At 37.8% G+C, this 17,472-nt stretch overlaps 2 protein-coding genes across 4 annotated transcripts; one reads left to right on the top strand and one right to left on the bottom strand.

Moving 5' to 3' along the window:
* Window positions 1-70: 70 nt before the first annotated feature.
* Window positions 71-11,669, top strand: FAM216A (family with sequence similarity 216 member A). 2 transcript variants are annotated; one of them, XM_057305985.1, is made up of 7 exons: window positions 71-626; window positions 2,354-2,388; window positions 5,553-5,674; window positions 6,673-6,799; window positions 6,879-7,062; window positions 7,599-7,681; window positions 8,835-11,669. In XM_057305985.1, exons 1-7 carry the CDS (start codon window positions 535-537, stop codon window positions 8,945-8,947), a joined length of 756 nt encoding a protein of 251 aa, XP_057161968.1. In that variant the 5' UTR covers window positions 71-534; the 3' UTR covers window positions 8,948-11,669. The 2 variants fall into 2 exon arrangements, with proteins under 2 accessions (XP_057161968.1, XP_026370653.1); XM_026514868.4 differs by having other exon boundaries at window positions 73-626; window positions 2,354-2,394.
* VPS29 (VPS29 retromer complex component) lies at window positions 8,790-17,465 on the bottom strand. Of its 2 annotated transcripts, XM_026514871.4 has the most exons (5): window positions 17,379-17,442; window positions 15,302-15,313; window positions 12,875-13,066; window positions 10,577-10,812; window positions 8,790-10,336 (listed from the first exon to the last, which is right to left on the bottom strand). In XM_026514871.4, the coding sequence occupies exons 1-5, from the start codon at window positions 17,379-17,381 to the stop codon at window positions 10,219-10,221; spliced, it is 561 nt and encodes a 186-aa protein (XP_026370656.1). In that variant the 5' UTR covers window positions 17,382-17,442; the 3' UTR covers window positions 8,790-10,218. The 2 variants fall into 2 exon arrangements, with proteins under 2 accessions (XP_026370656.1, XP_026370658.1); XM_026514873.4 differs by lacking the exon at window positions 15,302-15,313 and having other exon boundaries at window positions 17,379-17,465.
* Between the last annotated feature and the right edge of the window lie 7 nt (window positions 17,466-17,472).

Here is a 17,472-nt window from a genome sequence, read left to right as displayed (position 1 = left end):
CAGAGTGGGGAGGGAGGGCGGTTTGCGTGTGCGCAGAAGTAGTTGGCGGAAATTGGCGGTTGGGATAGTAGAGACGCCTGGTTGCCTTGGTGATAACGGATAACGGCTAACCCTGCATCCCTGCGCCGGGGACTTTGGTCCTTGGTTTGCGTCCTGATGTTTGACCTATATGGTGACACTCAAGATTTGCAAATTTGTAAAGGGTCTGGAATACTAAGGGGGAAGGCATCTCCTGTTTTAGAGGGCATGTATATTTCCTTCCCGTGACTAATCCCTTCCACAAACCGTGCAAACGCTCAATCAGCTAAAGAACTCCTGCCCCTCCCCCAATTTAATTCCAGTGTCGTGCATCTGCCCTCCCCGCTCTCCCGAAGCTATTCGGGCAGTGTCCGGAGCGCATCGGAGGGGGCTAGAATACGGCGTCCGCCTCTTCACCCCCAATATCGTCCGGCCTGACGCACGCGTGCTGACGGGGGAGGGGAGAGGGCAAAGCCGCTTCCGCACACCGCTCGAGGTCCGGGCACCGGGGAGGAGATGCCCGGCCAGGGTCCGGTGTCCGACTGGACAGAATGCAGCTCTTCCGCAGAGCCTCCCGCAGTGGCCAGGACCGAGGGTGGCGGCGGCGGGTGAGGCTGAGGGGCCCTGAGGGGTTAGGGAGGACGACGACCGGCTCCGGGTCGTGATCCCCTGTGGAGGAGGGGGTGGGAGCTGGCTGCTCCAATGGACTGGTCTGGGGTGGACTGAAGTGGGAGGAGGGGAGAACCTTTGTTGTGATTGGGGTGGGACAGATGGAAGCCGACTCACTGTTTAGGGGAAGGGCTTGTGAGGTAAGGTTGAGTGTTGGTGCAGTGACTAAACGCGGTGACTGCGACAATTGCCTGGGTGCATTTTTCTGCCCCGAGGGGGCGCTGCGAAACCTGCTGGAAAATACGCCGTCTCCCCCTCAGGATCTCTGCAAAAAGAGGGGGTTGAGGGCCCAGCAGAAACAGAGGCTCAAAGGAGGGTTTCCAAGTCAATAAATCATTCCGTATGTGCGACATTAGCCACCTTTATGTCCAGGGGATTCATAAATGCCAATGAGACAGATAATTATGAATATTAGAGGCACCTTGATCTTGACATTTTCTTCCTACTGAAATTTTTCTTCATAAATCCATTTTATTTTGAGCAGGTTTTTTACTATTATGCCCTGGATGCTGAAGACAATTAGTATTTAGTACCTTCTCATCCCTTCCATCAGTTTGTTCCCTAAAAGTGAGAGCTGCAAGGGTGTTCCTCTCCAAAAGCACACAGTCATGGCTCCTGCTGCACCCATGACTATATATATACGTATATATATACGTATATATATATATAGTGGATCGAAGACTTTCTTAAAAAGATTTATTTATTTGAGAGAGAGCGGACGCGCGCGGGACGGGGAGGGTCGGAGGGAGAGAGCAAATCCTCAAGCCGACTTTCCACGGAGTGAGGACGCCCAAGATCATCCCAAATCAAGAGTGAGCTGCTTAACCAACTGAGGCACCCAGGCGCCCCTGGAAGACTGTTAAAGATGGAGTCTTGTCTTTCTTTTCTGTTCATTATAGTGCTTGACTAAGTGCTGGATCCTAATATATCAGGAGATCGATGAACACTTGGTCATTGAATAAATTGAAGGAAGCAGGAAGGAAGGGTGTTTTGTCTTAATTTGAAAAAGAAAAAAGAACTTGCACAAAAATAGAAACATTCTGGACCTGGGATGTCTGGGTGGCTCAGCTGGTTAAGCATCTGCAGGGTCCTGGGATCGAGTCCCATATGGGGCTTCTTCTGGAGGGAGCCTGCTTCTGCCGGCCATTACCCCTGCTTGTGTGCTCTCTCTCTCTCTCTCTCTGACAAGTAAATAAATAAAATCTTAAAAAAAAGAAAAAAGAAACATTCCAGACCAGTTTATCAGTTCCAGTATACTTTAATTACATACAGTAAAGAACAAGATAGTCTTTTCCATATCAAAGTTACTTTATTAAAAATAAAGAGAGCAAAGAAATACCACAGATAACACAGAAGCGCAAACTACTTTATTGAGCTCAATGTAGGAATTAGATTAAGAGGCCTTAAAAGTAAGACCAAATCTGGCTTAAGGTAAATCCTTTCTAGTATGGTAAAAACCTCAGATAACTCACTTTGAAAAAGCCTGGAGCCATTAGGATATAACCAGGATTACAGTAGAAAAATTGCAGAATATTCCATCTGATGGAAACATGAAAAGTAAGAAGCATATGCAGTACTGTCCTTTTTTCATTTAAAATACTTTCTTTAATGCTTATAAAACTCTCAATTATTGCATATTATTTAAATCCTTTTTTTCCCCCAACAGATCAGCTGGACATTCTTATTATCAGAATTCCAAAGGTATTGGTAAGTAGAGCATATAAAGTAGATAACACCTATAAATAACATGGTTCAGAGATGCTAATATTGCTATAACTACAAATATAATGGAGTTTTATAAATATAAATATAACATGGTTCAGAGATGCTAATATTGCTATAACTACATGGTTATAAATAACCTATAAATAACATGGTTCAGAGATGCTAATATTGCTATAACTACAAATATAATGGAGTTTTTAAAATAGACATTATTAGCATCCTGGTGAACTTAGTCTTTAAGATTTTCAAAGAACAATCCAGCAGGTTCTTTTTCTCTTATTAAGATACTTCACATCAAGCATTTTAAAAAGAGTACTTCAAAATAGCAACAAGTCTGAAAAGAACTGTGTTTATAACTGATGTTTGAAAAGCACAGAGTATGGCCTTGGGTTTATACATAAATTGAAGGGAAAAATTCTAACTTGAACAACTTTAAAGAACATAAAATATTTCTCAATGCTGCTATTTTTCCTCTCACTTGAAATAAAGGATAAAGCTGCTGGAATTGAGAGAGTAAGACAAACCCCCAAAGGCATCTCACTAAATTTTTTTTGTGGGGGGGGGAGCAATTTCAATTCAATGATACATAAACCTGGATTCACTTTACTTTTCCTTGGAAAATGTATAGTCCTTACAGTTACTTGAGAAAAATACAAAGACACATACCTATTTGTATATACATGCATAAAAATGCATATATACATATAAATAATGTGGTTGTTTTTAAATGGAATTGCTGGATCATATGGTGATTATTCTGTTTAATATTTTGAGGAACCACCACACTGTTTCCCCAGCAGCTGCACCATTTTACATTCTCACCAGCAACGGACACAGTCCGAGTTTCTCCACATGCTAGCTAACACTTGTTTTCATTTTTTTTTTAAAGATTTTATTTATTTATTCGACAGGATAGAGACAGCCAGCGAGAGAGGGAACACAAGCAGGGGGAGTGGGAGAGGAAGAAGCAGGCTCACAGCAGAGGAGCCTGATGTGGGGCTCGATCCCATAACGCCGGGATCACGCCCTGAGCCGAAGGCAGACGCTTAACCGCTGTGCCACCCAGGCGCCCCTGTTTTCATTTTTTTAAATGATAGTTATCCTTAGGAGTATGGAATGGTACTTCATTGTTATTTTTATTTCTATTTCCCTAATGAGTAGTGATAGTGAGCATCTTTTCATGTGTTTATTGGCCATTTATATATCTTCCTTGGAGCCATCCAAAGTTTAGTCAAGTCCTTTGCCCATTTTTCAGTTGGGTGTTTCTTTTTGAGTTGAACTATTATTTTTAAAAAAGATTTATTTATTTGAGCGGGGGTGGGGCAGAGGGAGAGAAATCTCAAGCAGGCTCCCCACTGAGCATGGAGCCAGAGTCAGCTGCTTAACTGACTGAGCCACCCAGGAACCCCTAACTATTATTTTTAAATGTTTCATTTTCTTTTTTTTTAAAGATTTTATTTATTTATTCGACAGAGATAGAGACAGCCAGTGAGAGAGGGAACACAAGCAGGGGGAGTGGGAGAGGAAGAAGCAGGCTCCTAGCGGAAGAGCCTGATGTGGGGCTCGATCCCAGAACCCCAGGATCACGCCCTGAGCCGAAGGCAGACGCTCAACCGCTGTGCCACCCAGGCGCCCCTAAATGTTTCATTTTCTGTAAAGAAATACTATCAAGTTTTGAGAAGTTAAATTTTAGTCCAGGCTATAATACGCATTTCAGAAATACTGATTAGCAGGGACACAAAAAATATATTCTTACATAATTAGCCCACATTTATGACTTGAAGGATTTTTTAAAAAATAAACTTTTATTATTACAGATTCCAGATTATATTTTAAGGGTCGTAATAACATAATTTCCAGATGATTTTCCATTTGTTGGCAAACCAGTTAGTCTTTCAGCAAGGCAAATATAACACTTACTTATCTGAATTAACTCTCCAATTTGTCAAAATCTTGAAGAAATAAATAACTAAAGTTTAATATGTAAAATCTTAGTGGCCTTTGTTGTCAATACTGAAACAAAATTGTGCTTATTTAATTCAACTTACTAAATATATAAACTTTTAACTTAAAAATCTGTTCTTCCAGCTTTATTTGTGCTAGCCTAAAACTGGAAACAACCCAGATGTCCATCAACAGGTGGATGGATAATCAAATTGTGATATATATCTATATATATCACATATATGTATATGTGTGTGTGTGTGTATGTGTGTGTGTGTATATACATATACTGGAATGTAACCCAACAATAAAAAGGAATGAACTATTGTTACACATCACACACTGATGGATTTCAGTATAATTATGTTGAGTGAAAGAAGCCAGACACAAACAGAATATATGTATGTTTCCATTTATATCAGACTCAAGAAAATGCAAACTGATCTACAGTGATACTAACGGTAGTGATGGAAAGTTGTCTGGAGGGAGGGAGTGTGTGGGAAGAAGGGTAGTGTTACAAAGAGTTATATACTGGTTAAATTTTCCCAGATGTTTTTCCCCAAACTGCTACTGAAGTTTATACCCTAAATTAAGTTACTGATTTCAATAATGTCTGAAACTGAAAACCAATTTCATTCTTCTAGATATATGTCAACTTTTATCTTTATTAAATGACTGTTCTTTTAATCTACCCACATCAATATTAAAAACATTAAAATAACTGAAATTGTGTAAAAATAAGTTTTAGTAAAATTCTGTAAAGCCCTTCCTTTTAACACTGCCTCATTAAAGATATAAAATTTGTGTTATTCTATCTTGTTTAATACTATATGCTAAAGGCAAATGAATGATAAAATATTGTTGTAAATCTTGTAATACTGTATATTCCTGTTTAATGTGGTCTGACATACAATTAGCTAACAAAAATAAACTACCATCAACAGTTTGCATCTCAGCTGAGTTCCAAATAATGTAGTCTATATATATAATGATATATATATATAGTAAATATTTATAAATAACTTAGAGTTTTTTATGCTCTAAAACCAAATGGCCATATCAGTCTCTTCAAATTTAACAGAATGACTCATACTACTACTCCAGGATAATTAGACACAATAAATATATAGATATTAATACTCAATTTGTTGAGCTGATGTTTGCTCATGAAATTCAAATAATGTCCTTGCCTACAGACAGAATCAAAGATGGACACAAAGTGAACACACACATAGCCAAGCTGCAAGAGTTGTGGAAAACTCCTCAAATTCAAGCAATTCACATCCCTAAATCAATGACAGATGCGTCCTTTCTAAAGGTATGCTAACTAAATACCAATACTTTGTGTAAGTACCAAATTCTTTGTATTCAGAGATGAACTTTTTATTGAAGATAAGCTACTTAGAGGGTAAGGCACTTCAGAAGACAAGCCCTTTCAGGGCTTTATGATACTTGAGATCTAATGTACCTTTACTCCGGAAGCTCAACACCCCTAAGGAAAGTTACATTCTAGAGACAGAAACTCAAACTCATAGATTCCACTGAAGGTCTGCAAAATTAGAAGCAAGAAAGTAAAGAAAATGGCAGTAAGCATTTTACAACTCTTGAACCTCTATTACCCATTAAGGGTCATAACTGCCAGAAGTATCCTTGTGAGAGCAATGCAAATGAAGGTTATAACAGATCTGTGTAAATTGGTCAATTTTTTGACCAAAATGTTTGAGTTTTCTCTGGATGTCACAGTAAATCCTGTGTGTGTATACCCACATACATGTACAGTGGAGTCTTGCATTTCAAATGAGTGTTACCTTCTAAAATCAGCAAGTAAAAATCTTAGTTAAAATTACTTTACCAAAGACCAATAGACTATCCCTTAGTCTGTACAACACAGTTATTCTTCTGGTGCTAGAAAAGACTGTTTCTTTAGTTAAGACTAAGTAGAGTGGTTGAGTTGCTTTTAGATACCACAGGATACCTCAAAAATTGTATTTAGAAGGCAAGATGCCTACGCTCACTGAGAGGCACCCAGGAACTAAGACTCACTGACAGAACAGCATATCCCTACTCTCCTTATTCTTCTAGGGCAGTGGTTCTCACACCGCAGACGCATCTGAATCACTTGAGTGGAAACAGCAGGCGGAGTCACTTGTGCTGTTTAAATGGCCATTTCTTTCTCTTCGTGGCCCTATTAGCATAACTGAATTTGAATAAGCAAAATGTAAGATGGTACAGCTCTCCTGAACATTCATCTTTTCAGATAAGGAATACTGCCAACCTCTTGTTCTACAGTGCCTATAAATCTTGTTTGTCTTTTAGCATCCGGACCTCACCACAGGCCAGAAGCGTTATCTGTGCGGCATTGCTAAGATCTACAATGCCAACTACCTGCGGACGCTAATGAAGAGGCAGTACATGCACGTGATCCAGCACACGCAAAAGCCAGGCAGGTGCACCTCGTTAGTTTCTCACTAGTTCTCACAAGAAAGCAGAGGGTTTTCTAACTGAGGTGATCTGTATGACAGGTATCCTCACTCATCACAGGAGCCGCCTCAGTTCTCGTTACTCACAGAAGCAGCATTACCCCTGCACCACATGGCGACACCAACTGGAGAGAGTGGACTCAGGGCCTCCTAACATGGCAGCTGCACCCGCACCTGAAATGATCCTACAGCATTCCCTTTGGCGACCAGTGAGAAACAAAGAAGGGTCTGTTTCTTATTGTTTAAAAGGAGGAAAATATACCCCAATTTTATTTGAAGGGTAGCTAAATGAGATTAAAGCTTGTTTCCTGATATGTTCATTGGGCTAAATTCAGAATTTGTTAGACAAAAAGCACTAAAGGATCTTATCTTATGGTCTCTTTACTGATCTGACTGGGATATGCCACTCGTTTTAGAACACATCTTGTGGAATTGTAAAAATTTCTTGAACAGCTAGAGATCTGCAAGACTGCCCTTTTCAGTAATTACCACTCAAATTCGAAATAACACAAACACTTCCAAAAGGAGCATATGGTTGCTTCTGCACAGGAGATTACTATAAACAAAAAAAGGAATTAAGGAAAAGAATAAGAGGCCTGATTATTCAACCTGCACTACAATATTTAGCTTTGCATTTCAGGGTTATTAAGTCATAGGAGACTGAGAGTCTTTTTGGTGATGCTGGCAGCTTAATAAAAAGAATTCGTATGGTCCTCCACATGCATTAGACAGCTGTTGAGAAGATGCTTCTCTTTCTTACAGTTTAAAAACTGGATATGCATCTAAAACAAGATGTAAGTCACTGAAGATTTTTAGAAAACCAAGCAAACTGTTCATGCAATCAGGTAAATGTGGAATTTTAAAAATACGCATTTTTGTAAGATCTTATGCTTAAAAAATATTAAACCCAATAATTTCATTTCTATCACAGAAGATATTAAAAATTTAGAATGTAATTTGCCTTTAATTCTCCAAATGAGTATGAAATATAGTTTCTGCTTTCATTTAAGAGAACATACTGCTCAGGGGAGTAAAATTCAAGGTCGTTCTAAGCAAAGGTATAATATCAAGGTCAGAGACTTTAACAGAATGAATTTGTTAGAACCCAGAACCACAAACGTGACTTTTTCAAGCCATAGCACTTTTATGAGATAGTGCCATTTTTGGATGAACAACATATTTTGTATGGCATCATAGTTTATGAAGGGCTGTATCACCTATATAATTTTAATATTCAACAAACCAGTGGAAGCAAGCCAACCAAGTTGTATCAAAATTTTGCGGAGCAACTCAGATAAATCCAGAGTTGGTAAGTTATCAGTATAAAGGATCCTACAAGTGCAGAATACTACAAAATGAAAAGGGCAAAAGGGGAAGACAGAATGCTCAGAAGTATGCCTCAGAATTGATAAAGTGGAGAGGATTAAGTGGAAGTTAAACAATTTCATAGTTGTTCCTATAATGAGTAGGGAAGTAAACAGGAAGTAGGGAAGTTAGGCCTTCTGAACTCCTATCCCATTGCTGGGTGACAGTTCAAGAAATGAGGGAAACAGCAGGGGAAAAAGTAAGTCTGGGTTCAAAGATAATAGTTGGAGGAACCCCAGGTAGGGGGGAAGTCCCTGTGGTCCCTGAGAGAAGAGTGGAGTCGGAACTTAATGCTTAAGGAGAGGACAATGCTGAAACTATGAGAGGAGAAAGCTGAAGCTATAACCAAAAGATTTTGACAAGTGAAGACAAAATAGGACTTAGTAACAGAAAATTTGCTATACAATAACATGGCTTGAATACTTACTGGGTATCTTATTTTAAAAAGTAAGAGATTTGGAGGAAGCGGGAAGTGGTTAAGTTTTGATAATTGCAGGCCATTTGTTTTTGTGAAAGGCTTATTACTAAGGTAGTCATTTTGAAGGTTGTTCTTAAATACAAATCTCAATACTCAGGACGAAATACACCTTTGTTTCCAAAACAGACATTATAAACTCTTTATTTTTCTTTCAGTTTCTACAAATGATTCTGAATCATACATGAATGAAGAAAAAAAGGAAGAAGATTTACTAAATAAGTGTATGCAGTCGATGTCAATTGAAGAACAAGGAGAACATCTGATGTGAACTTGACAGTCTTGTCTTGTGAATTGATGAGGTGCCAAAGGGGGGGGAAGGGTTGTGAATTGTGTCCTCTTTCTACATTAAGGATAGTATTGTTATTCACCATGAAGTCATTAGGTAATTTTAGTTTGTTCAGAAACATTTACAACAGTGTAATTAACTGGTTTGATGTAGTTCCATGTACTAATGATATCTGTGTAATAAAAGTTACGTGCAATATATGCTTGTGTTTCTAGCTAGACACAATTAAAATTTTTCTTGTCGCTTAAAATTGAATTATTTTTCTTTATATCTGTCAAATATTTGTATAATTCTTTTTCTGCTTACATTAAGTCCTAAAACAAAAATATGAGAATCCCCTACAAGTATTTTCTTGATTGGGCTAAGGAAAACTCTGAAATAGTCTGATACAGAATAGCATTTGATAGACTTGCAAAAAAGGTGCTTAATAAATATTTACTCCTTGAATACAACTTAAAAGTGGAAGTATCAATTTGCCCTACTTTATGAAAATTGCCAAACACTTGGGCTGTCAAACTAGAGTAAGTTGGGAGTAACTGTACCGAGAAGATTCTTTACGTTATATATTCACTCTACCATGCTTCCTTTCTAAACAATTAAAAATAAAAAATACATACACACACACACAGTTAAAACTTGAAATATAGGAACAGGGCAATTTAAACCAACAGTTTTTGAGAAATTATTGCTAATATGTGAGTGTAGTATATTCTTTAGAAAATAAAATCTGAGTCCAACATTTTGACCCAGAACATTTTAAGAAATGAGAGAGCCCTGAAAGGTCAACCCATCTACCTCATCACTTTAATGCTCTGGTGCAGTTTCATACGGTCTCTCATTTTTATGATTTTTAAAAATTAAAACACAGTTTATCAAGAAAGTATAAATGAAAGGTAACTGTTTATTACTGGAGAGAAAAGTGTATACAAGAAAGTCTAGATTTTTCTTCCTCATGCACTACTTCTGTAATAAAGTTCCAGATATCAACTTTGAAGATATTTACAAGGATAAATTTTTCTTAACACATGACCATTTACTGTGTGATGGACTTTTTTTCATAGAAATCATATATGGAAACGGAATATATTCTTATAGTTTACAAGAAGCTTAGAACATTGTATTAACACTAGACGATATATTTTACTGCAAAATATTATAAAAGTGATACAATTTTGTGCCTCATAAATGTTTAATTACTTGATTTGAACAGGGGAATGAAAAAAAACAACCACCCAGCAAGACAGGCCTGGCTTTTAAGATTTTTTGTATTCAATTCGTTCTACTTTCACATCATCTCCAATTAGTTGATACACGTAAGTGACAACTGTAGAAGCCTGGATGTCCATCAACACAAATGAAGGAATAATGTTTCTGGAAGAAAATATAAATAATGTCAGTGTTTTGTACTAAAAAGCACCAGCACTAAAAATTTCAATTTACAACAATTTGGATTCACAGAGAATTCTAGTTGTTATATATTGAAAATAATCACCAAAAGAAGATTGCCCAAAAGGCTATAATTATTGAAATGGTTGCATTTCTCCTTTATGAAATGACACACATGCAACTAATAATTTTTAAAAATCCCCAAATCCCCAAATTACTACTCACGTTTCCAAGGCATTATATGCTCCGGTGGCAGAACCTGGGTTAATGTAGAATTTATTTTCATGCTCAAATGCTTCAAATTTGTGTGTGTGTCCCGAGATAAGAATGTCTACATCAAACTGCCTCTGCAACAGGGCTAAGCTGGCCATATCTCCCCATGGAATAACTTGATGCCCATGGATCAAACCAATTTTGAACTGCCCAACAGTCACAACTTTCTGTTCTGGATAATTCAGATTCTAAAATAAGAAACAGACATAAATATATATATTTTTAGAGATATTGATGTTTAAAAACAACCTGGTTCAATATTTAATCCCCTGTGGATATTTTGATACAGTGCTCCACAACCAACACATTTATTAAATATTTGATTTTTCCTCAGTCTCTAAGGCTACAACTATGTTCAAAACATAACTTGGGGTGCCTGGATGATGTAGTTGTTAAGCGTCTGCCTTGGGCTCAGGGCGTGATCCCGGCATTCTGGGATCGAGCCCCACATCAGGCTCCTCCACTATGAGCCTGCTTCTGCCTCTCCCACTCCCCCTGCTTGTGTTCCCTCTCTCGCTGGCTGTCTCTATCTCTGTCAAATATATAAATAAAATCTTAAAAAAAAAAAAAGAAACAGCTGCCTTTATGGCATGTTGCTGTGGAGTTATACGACAAACTTCCCCCATCGTGAAGGTTAACTTGTTTCTAGGAAAAAAAAAAAAAAAACTTATTCCAGGTAAACTGGAATTTATCATGCAATCCCTGCCTCGTGTTTATCTTTTTTTTTTTTTTTTTTAACAGACTATCGGTTCTTTGGGGAATGCTGTAGAGAATAATTATTCTCAAATTTGTGAGTTTCTTCTACCTAAGAATCCTAGGGATATGACCTATAAGTTAGGTGTGTTCAAATTATATCCCAGACTTTAATAATTATATAGATGGCTTCAATTAATAATGATAGTTAATACTCATATAGCACTTAGTATGAAGCAGGCTCTAAGGGCTTTCTAAATATCAACCTATTTAATACAATCCTATGAGGTAGCTTCTCTTATGACCCCCATTTTATGGATGAGGAAACCAAAGCAGAGAGAGGTTAAAATAACTTGCCCACACGTTAGTAAGTGGTTGAGCCAAGATCCAAACCCTGGTAGTATGGTTCCAGGGTCTGTGAATTTAGCAAATCAGAAGCAAAAAAATTTAATTCTTGATGTTGAAACTGTCTTTAGTACAACACAAACAGAACCCCAAATATGTTTTTAACAAACCAAACCTATATTGTATTTATTGACAAGAAATCTGCCCCTTCCCTTCTCATCTCCCTGTCTTTTGCCCCCAGGTGAAAGGTTATCTGAATTCTTTTTTAAAATCCACTAAAAAAAAAAAAAAAAAAAAAAAAGACATGATGCTTATTCAGTTTCATATAAAGGAGAACCAGTAAACATCACCAATGAAGTTAAATGATTTTGACAAAGCTTATATTCCCAGAAACACAAAGGGAATTCTTCACACATCAGATTTATCATGCTAAATCATATAACATTAGTATGGGTTGGGGTCTTAAAAATCATCTATTCCAATCATATTTACATAGAGGAAACTGAGGCCAGAAAGAGGATGCAATTTGCCTAAAATCTCATTATTAACTAGTGGGCAAAGCTGCAATCCCAGAACTTCTAACTTTGTTCTTTAAAGTCAGATTTATTGAGGTATAATTCACACAGAGTAAAATTACTCTTTTTAATTCAAGGGGTTTTGACAAACGCATACAGTTATGTAAGCTCTGCCACAATCAAGACCCAGAACAGTTTTATCACATCCTCCCACTTCCTCATGCCCCTTTGTAGTTAACCCTGGAGTTAGAGAGCCACAGCAGGGCTTTCAGCATAATGGTGATGTGATCTTACTTCACCTAAAAAGGATCACACTGGTTGCCACCTGGAGAACAAAGTTATGGAGGAAGGGTAGAACGAGGAAGTTGGAATACAGGAAAGTGATATGGTGGCTTGGAACAGGGCAGTAGAGGTGGTGGTGAGAAGTCTGTAATAAAAATTTTATAAACTAAATGACAGTACTACAAAAATAGTGACAAAATCACTTTTATTCCATATCAATTTAGTTTAGAACAAGTATTTAATATGTTTACTGAGTAGTCAGGGACAAGTATGTGTAGTAAATTTGTATTTGGGAAGTTAACAACCACAAGAAAAAGACCGCGACAGCTGAGAAACTCAGGTGTAAAGGATAAAGCTTATATATGTAAGAATCAAGAAAAGAAATATTTGTGAATGGAAAGAAATAATACATCACCTCATCGAAGTCTCCTCTCACAATATGAACATCACCGGCCAGAGTCTTGAGATAGTCATAACTCTCTTTGGTGCAAAGGTTTCCAGTACAGAGAATATGCTGAATCTTTCCTGGCACCAGCAGTTTTTTGAATTTAGCTGGCAAACTGTTGCACCGGTGTGGGATGTGCAGGTCTCCTAATACCAACACCAACTTTAAAGTGTCAAGGTGAGACAAGGTGTAATGTCAAACATGACGTCAAAACAAGATGTTCTCCTCTCTTAACTCCCCTTTTAAACTAACTAAGCAGAGATTCCAGAACCCAAAGGAGCAGAAGTTATCCATACTGTTCTTATGACCATTTAAACAAAGACACATACGGTAACATATTCTGTTCTAATCAGCCTTATTTTATTTTGGTCATAACAGTGTGCATACACAATACAGGGCATCATTCTATTTACCAAGAATAAAATCAGGCTTTCTAAAGCAATTCATTTAGAGACCTATAAATGACACTGAGTTTTAAAAACTGCAAAATGAAATATACTATGGGGTCCTATGGAGTTTGGCATTTTTGAGTGATATGGTAATTCCTATTTCTGCAGCTATAATGTAAAACATAATGTACAGGTTCCTATGTTCCAGGAACATTAATAAAGACAATTGTTAAAAATGTAGTGATAGAAAAAAAACTTAATTCTATAACTTATGTTTACTAAATAATTTGGAGAAAAGTAAACAAAATTTACAATATTTGTTACCAAAAACTATTAGCCATATAGTACAAAGGAAGAAAAACAGCCTACGTTTCAAAGAGTCTCAATAGGACAAACACGTGCTTTTGAATTATGATCTCTGTTCTCTCCTCTTTCCTTATTAGAAATCCTGTCATACTTCTACTGTCTGGATTAAATGGCCTATGTACCCTCAGTTTGGTTCCCAAACTTAAAATAACATTATCACGGTCTTTCATGTGCATTAGAGCATTAAAAAAAAAAAAAAAAAGAGAGAGAGAGAGAGAAAGAGGTCAGCTAAATAAGTGATGAATTTAGCAGGAGGTAGTTTAGAGTTGCAATACAGTCTCAGATGACAAAAATAATTTTTTCACTTAAGTATAACAGAATAAAAAACCTCAATCCTGTAAAATTTTAATTTTATAATTTCAAAAATTGACATATAAACATTACTTAATTCAGTCATTTAATGGAATATTGTCAAAACGTCATTTTGAACAACAATCAATTTCTTCATGTTGATTAGTATAAACACCATTCTGTAACAGGATGTCTTCCCATACAGACATCCCATCCATAAATGTACATGCCCTTTAACTGCTTTTAAAGAAGGCATGACTATTCCTTAATATCATCCAAGAAAACATATCTAAAGTAGAATAAAAACAGAAAATAGTTTTGCCACCACAGACTTTGTAAACTGAAATTAATCAAAACAAAATGTGTGAAACTAAAATTATTACTAAAACAAACAATTCATTTTGCAACAAATATCAACATGATTACAAAGGAAAAGAACTCAGGACACAGAGTAACTGAAGTAACACAAGGTTAAAAAATTAGCACACTTTAAAAAGAAATTGTTAAATAAGTTTCTTCTTTTTAAAGAGTAGTTTCAGCTGGTATTTGTTCAATGACTTAATTGTTTCAATCCAGATCTTAGTGGATAAAACATCTTACTGTAAAACTAAAAACCACTATGAAGTTTCCATCCTCATCGGTAATCAATGCAAAAGTACCTGGAGAGAGAACAATCTTCATCTTTAGAGGGGGATCCCTTCAGATATGGATTGAAGTACATAATTAATGTGGGAAGCTGGCATTTGAGAAAAAGGTAAAACATAGATTTCTATTAAAAAAAAAAAAAAAAGAACCTGAAACTCATAAACGGTATATGTGTATTGCAGGATGAAAATCTTTGAGACTGATAATGAATGGGCTGTTCAATCTAAATGTGCTACAAAGAATATTAGTATGACATGATACTTTATAATGATCGATGACCTCAATTCTATCATGTATTATGGATTACGCCCAAGTGTACCCAGATTATTAGCAGCTTAAAAATATAACTATATAAATGAGCAAACAAAAATTATTTCAAATTAGTAAAGATTCTTACTAAGACTCTTGTTTCATGTAGATGACTAAGTTATTGGGAAATAATGTCACATAACAAATGTCATACTTTGAGGAGTGTACTTGCCCAAATTCCACACTTTTGACAGTTCAGGTTAGACAAAGTTTATAGTCTTTTGAGACAGCAAAAGATCCTGGAAATGGCAGTCTTGTTAAATTCAAATAAAGAACCAAACCAATCAAAGCATAGGCATTTGGCCACTTCCTACTGGATAGACTGTAAAAGGGTGAAAATCCCAGTAATCAGCCACCCAACCACCATTGTTAGTACGAGCTAAGAGAAGAAACTTACTCTGTGCCCAGCCTTAGTGGAATGAAGAAGTTGATTGCAGACAGGGGAATGAAAAAAAAGGGTGAAACATGACCAATGTTAAAAGAAAGCAACGAAAAGAAACAAACCGAAAATAGAGCAACAAAAAACTCATATCAAATGAATATGCAAACAATTGTTAATGATTTCTGAGTGTTATGAAAGAAAATGTTAAAAACTGGCTTTGCTCAAAACAATACCAAAAGAACCACTTGCTGTATTTTCAAACATGACACACACACACACACACACAGCAAAAAAAAAAAAAAAAAAAAAAAATTTTTTTTGCCTTGTCAATATTTTCTACTTCTAGTCTTATTCTCTATATAAACTCCCTTCCCTTTTGTTTCCTGTTCTGTTTAGAATTTTATAAGACAATTTGGAAAATTTATCAGTAACAATGTATATAAAATTAAGGACTAATTATTCCTCAAGTATACTGATTTTAATTCTCTTATGCTCAAAGTTCTAGTAGCTGGAAATTTATGCTGCAGCTAGATCATTATTTTGTATAGAAGATCTAACACAGCACTCTGAATACATTATCAGATGGTGAAGTCACCAACTAAAGATAAAAAACCAAACACATTCCTCCAGCTAAAACTGGACCTTCTCCACACCTGGAATTTGCTGCCCATAGACTCTACACTACTGAGTGTTGAACATTTCTAGTCTACTCTGCCAGATGAAAGATTTTTAATCATGAAAGAATCAGCTAATCCTAAATTTTACCCAGTTCTATCTCAGGTAACAAGCTATGTTCCAGTATAACTACCCTAAAAAAGTGTTCATCTTTCAAAAAAAAAAAAACAAAAAACAAAACTTTAGAAACATGAGTATGGAATCATATGTCATCTTCTCAAAGCTGTCTCAAAATTACTGTAAACCGGATCACTCTAAATTGGAGTCTACTTAGGAGCAAAAATCAAAAATGGGATTAAAGCCTTTCACATATACAGAGACACTAAAGAAGCACATACCACAAATCTCTGGCTGTCACATCTATAAACTACCTCAACGGCTATGCTTGTCACCGAACCCTGATAATCTTAAAAATGCAATGGATGCTCATCAGAAAGAGAAGTCCCTTTACAGTTACCCTCATCAACACAAATAGCAAGATAATAAGAGCTCCTTTTGAACACGTTCTTAACTTCTTAGGGGGTGAAGGGCACCTCTTAAAGTCTGATTACAGCTACGAGCCCTCTCCAGTAGCAGCTCCTGAGTTTTTACGTAGGACGGTCTTAAGGGCAGAAACCTACTGGAGGCCAGTGGGTGGGGGGCCGGGCTTGAAGCTGGCTGGGCAATCTGGTGAACGACTGAGTTGAAACTCCCCAAAGTATCCCTTGGAGCCAACACTGGCTCCTTACCTGGAAAAACATACATATTCACAAAATTTTCCAATTTCGAGGAGCTCATAAACCATTTAGGAAACAATAGTTCCAGCCATTCTAAGAGCCAAATCCAGTCCCTTGAGGACTCACTACCACATTTCAATGGCAGCTGCACTTTATTTCAGGGGAGAAGGGGATAGTTTGTACCCCTTTTCCCCTGATGGCAAACTAAAATGGATAGGGGATTCTGCTCGTTACTTCCCGTTTTGCATTCGAAAAGCCAGCTTTCAACACAGGCGGTTGGCAAACGGTATGCCCCAACCAGCGGGAGGTGCCTTTTAAGGGAAAGGTGTAGGGAAACGTCTGGAAACGGAGGGGACCATGCCCCTTTCTCGGGGACGCTGGAGGCACAAGCTCAAAGGCCTTTCCCGGCTCGGGCGTGCGGCTCTCGTGACAGGACGAGCCGCTGAAAAGGGCCCTTTCCCCCTCGGACGTCCTCTGGCCCCTGGGGCGGGGGTGCGAGGCCAGAGCCTGCCGCACCCAGAGGTGGCTGCTCCTTATCCTCCCCTGCCCTCCCCCGGGCCTTCTCCAGGCCTGGCCCTGGGCTGCACCCTCCACGGCCCCCGGAATGGTCCATGCCCTCGTCTAGAGACTCCCGGCTGCTCCCAACGACGCAGCACCGCGGCCGAGAGCTAGGCCTCGGTCGCCGCATCTGCCGTCCTCACCATCCTGTCACTGGGCTCCGCTCAGTCACCACCACCACCACCGCCGCCTTCTTCCTCGGGCTGCTCGGTGACCCGCCCACCTCGCTCTCAGCCA

This window comes from Ursus arctos, unplaced genomic scaffold, assembly GCF_023065955.2.
Source record: "Ursus arctos isolate Adak ecotype North America unplaced genomic scaffold, UrsArc2.0 scaffold_34, whole genome shotgun sequence".
Lineage (NCBI taxonomy): Eukaryota > Metazoa > Chordata > Mammalia > Carnivora > Ursidae > Ursus > Ursus arctos.
Note: the sequence above shows the minus strand (reverse complement) of the source record. Positions and strands in the feature narration are given on the sequence as shown.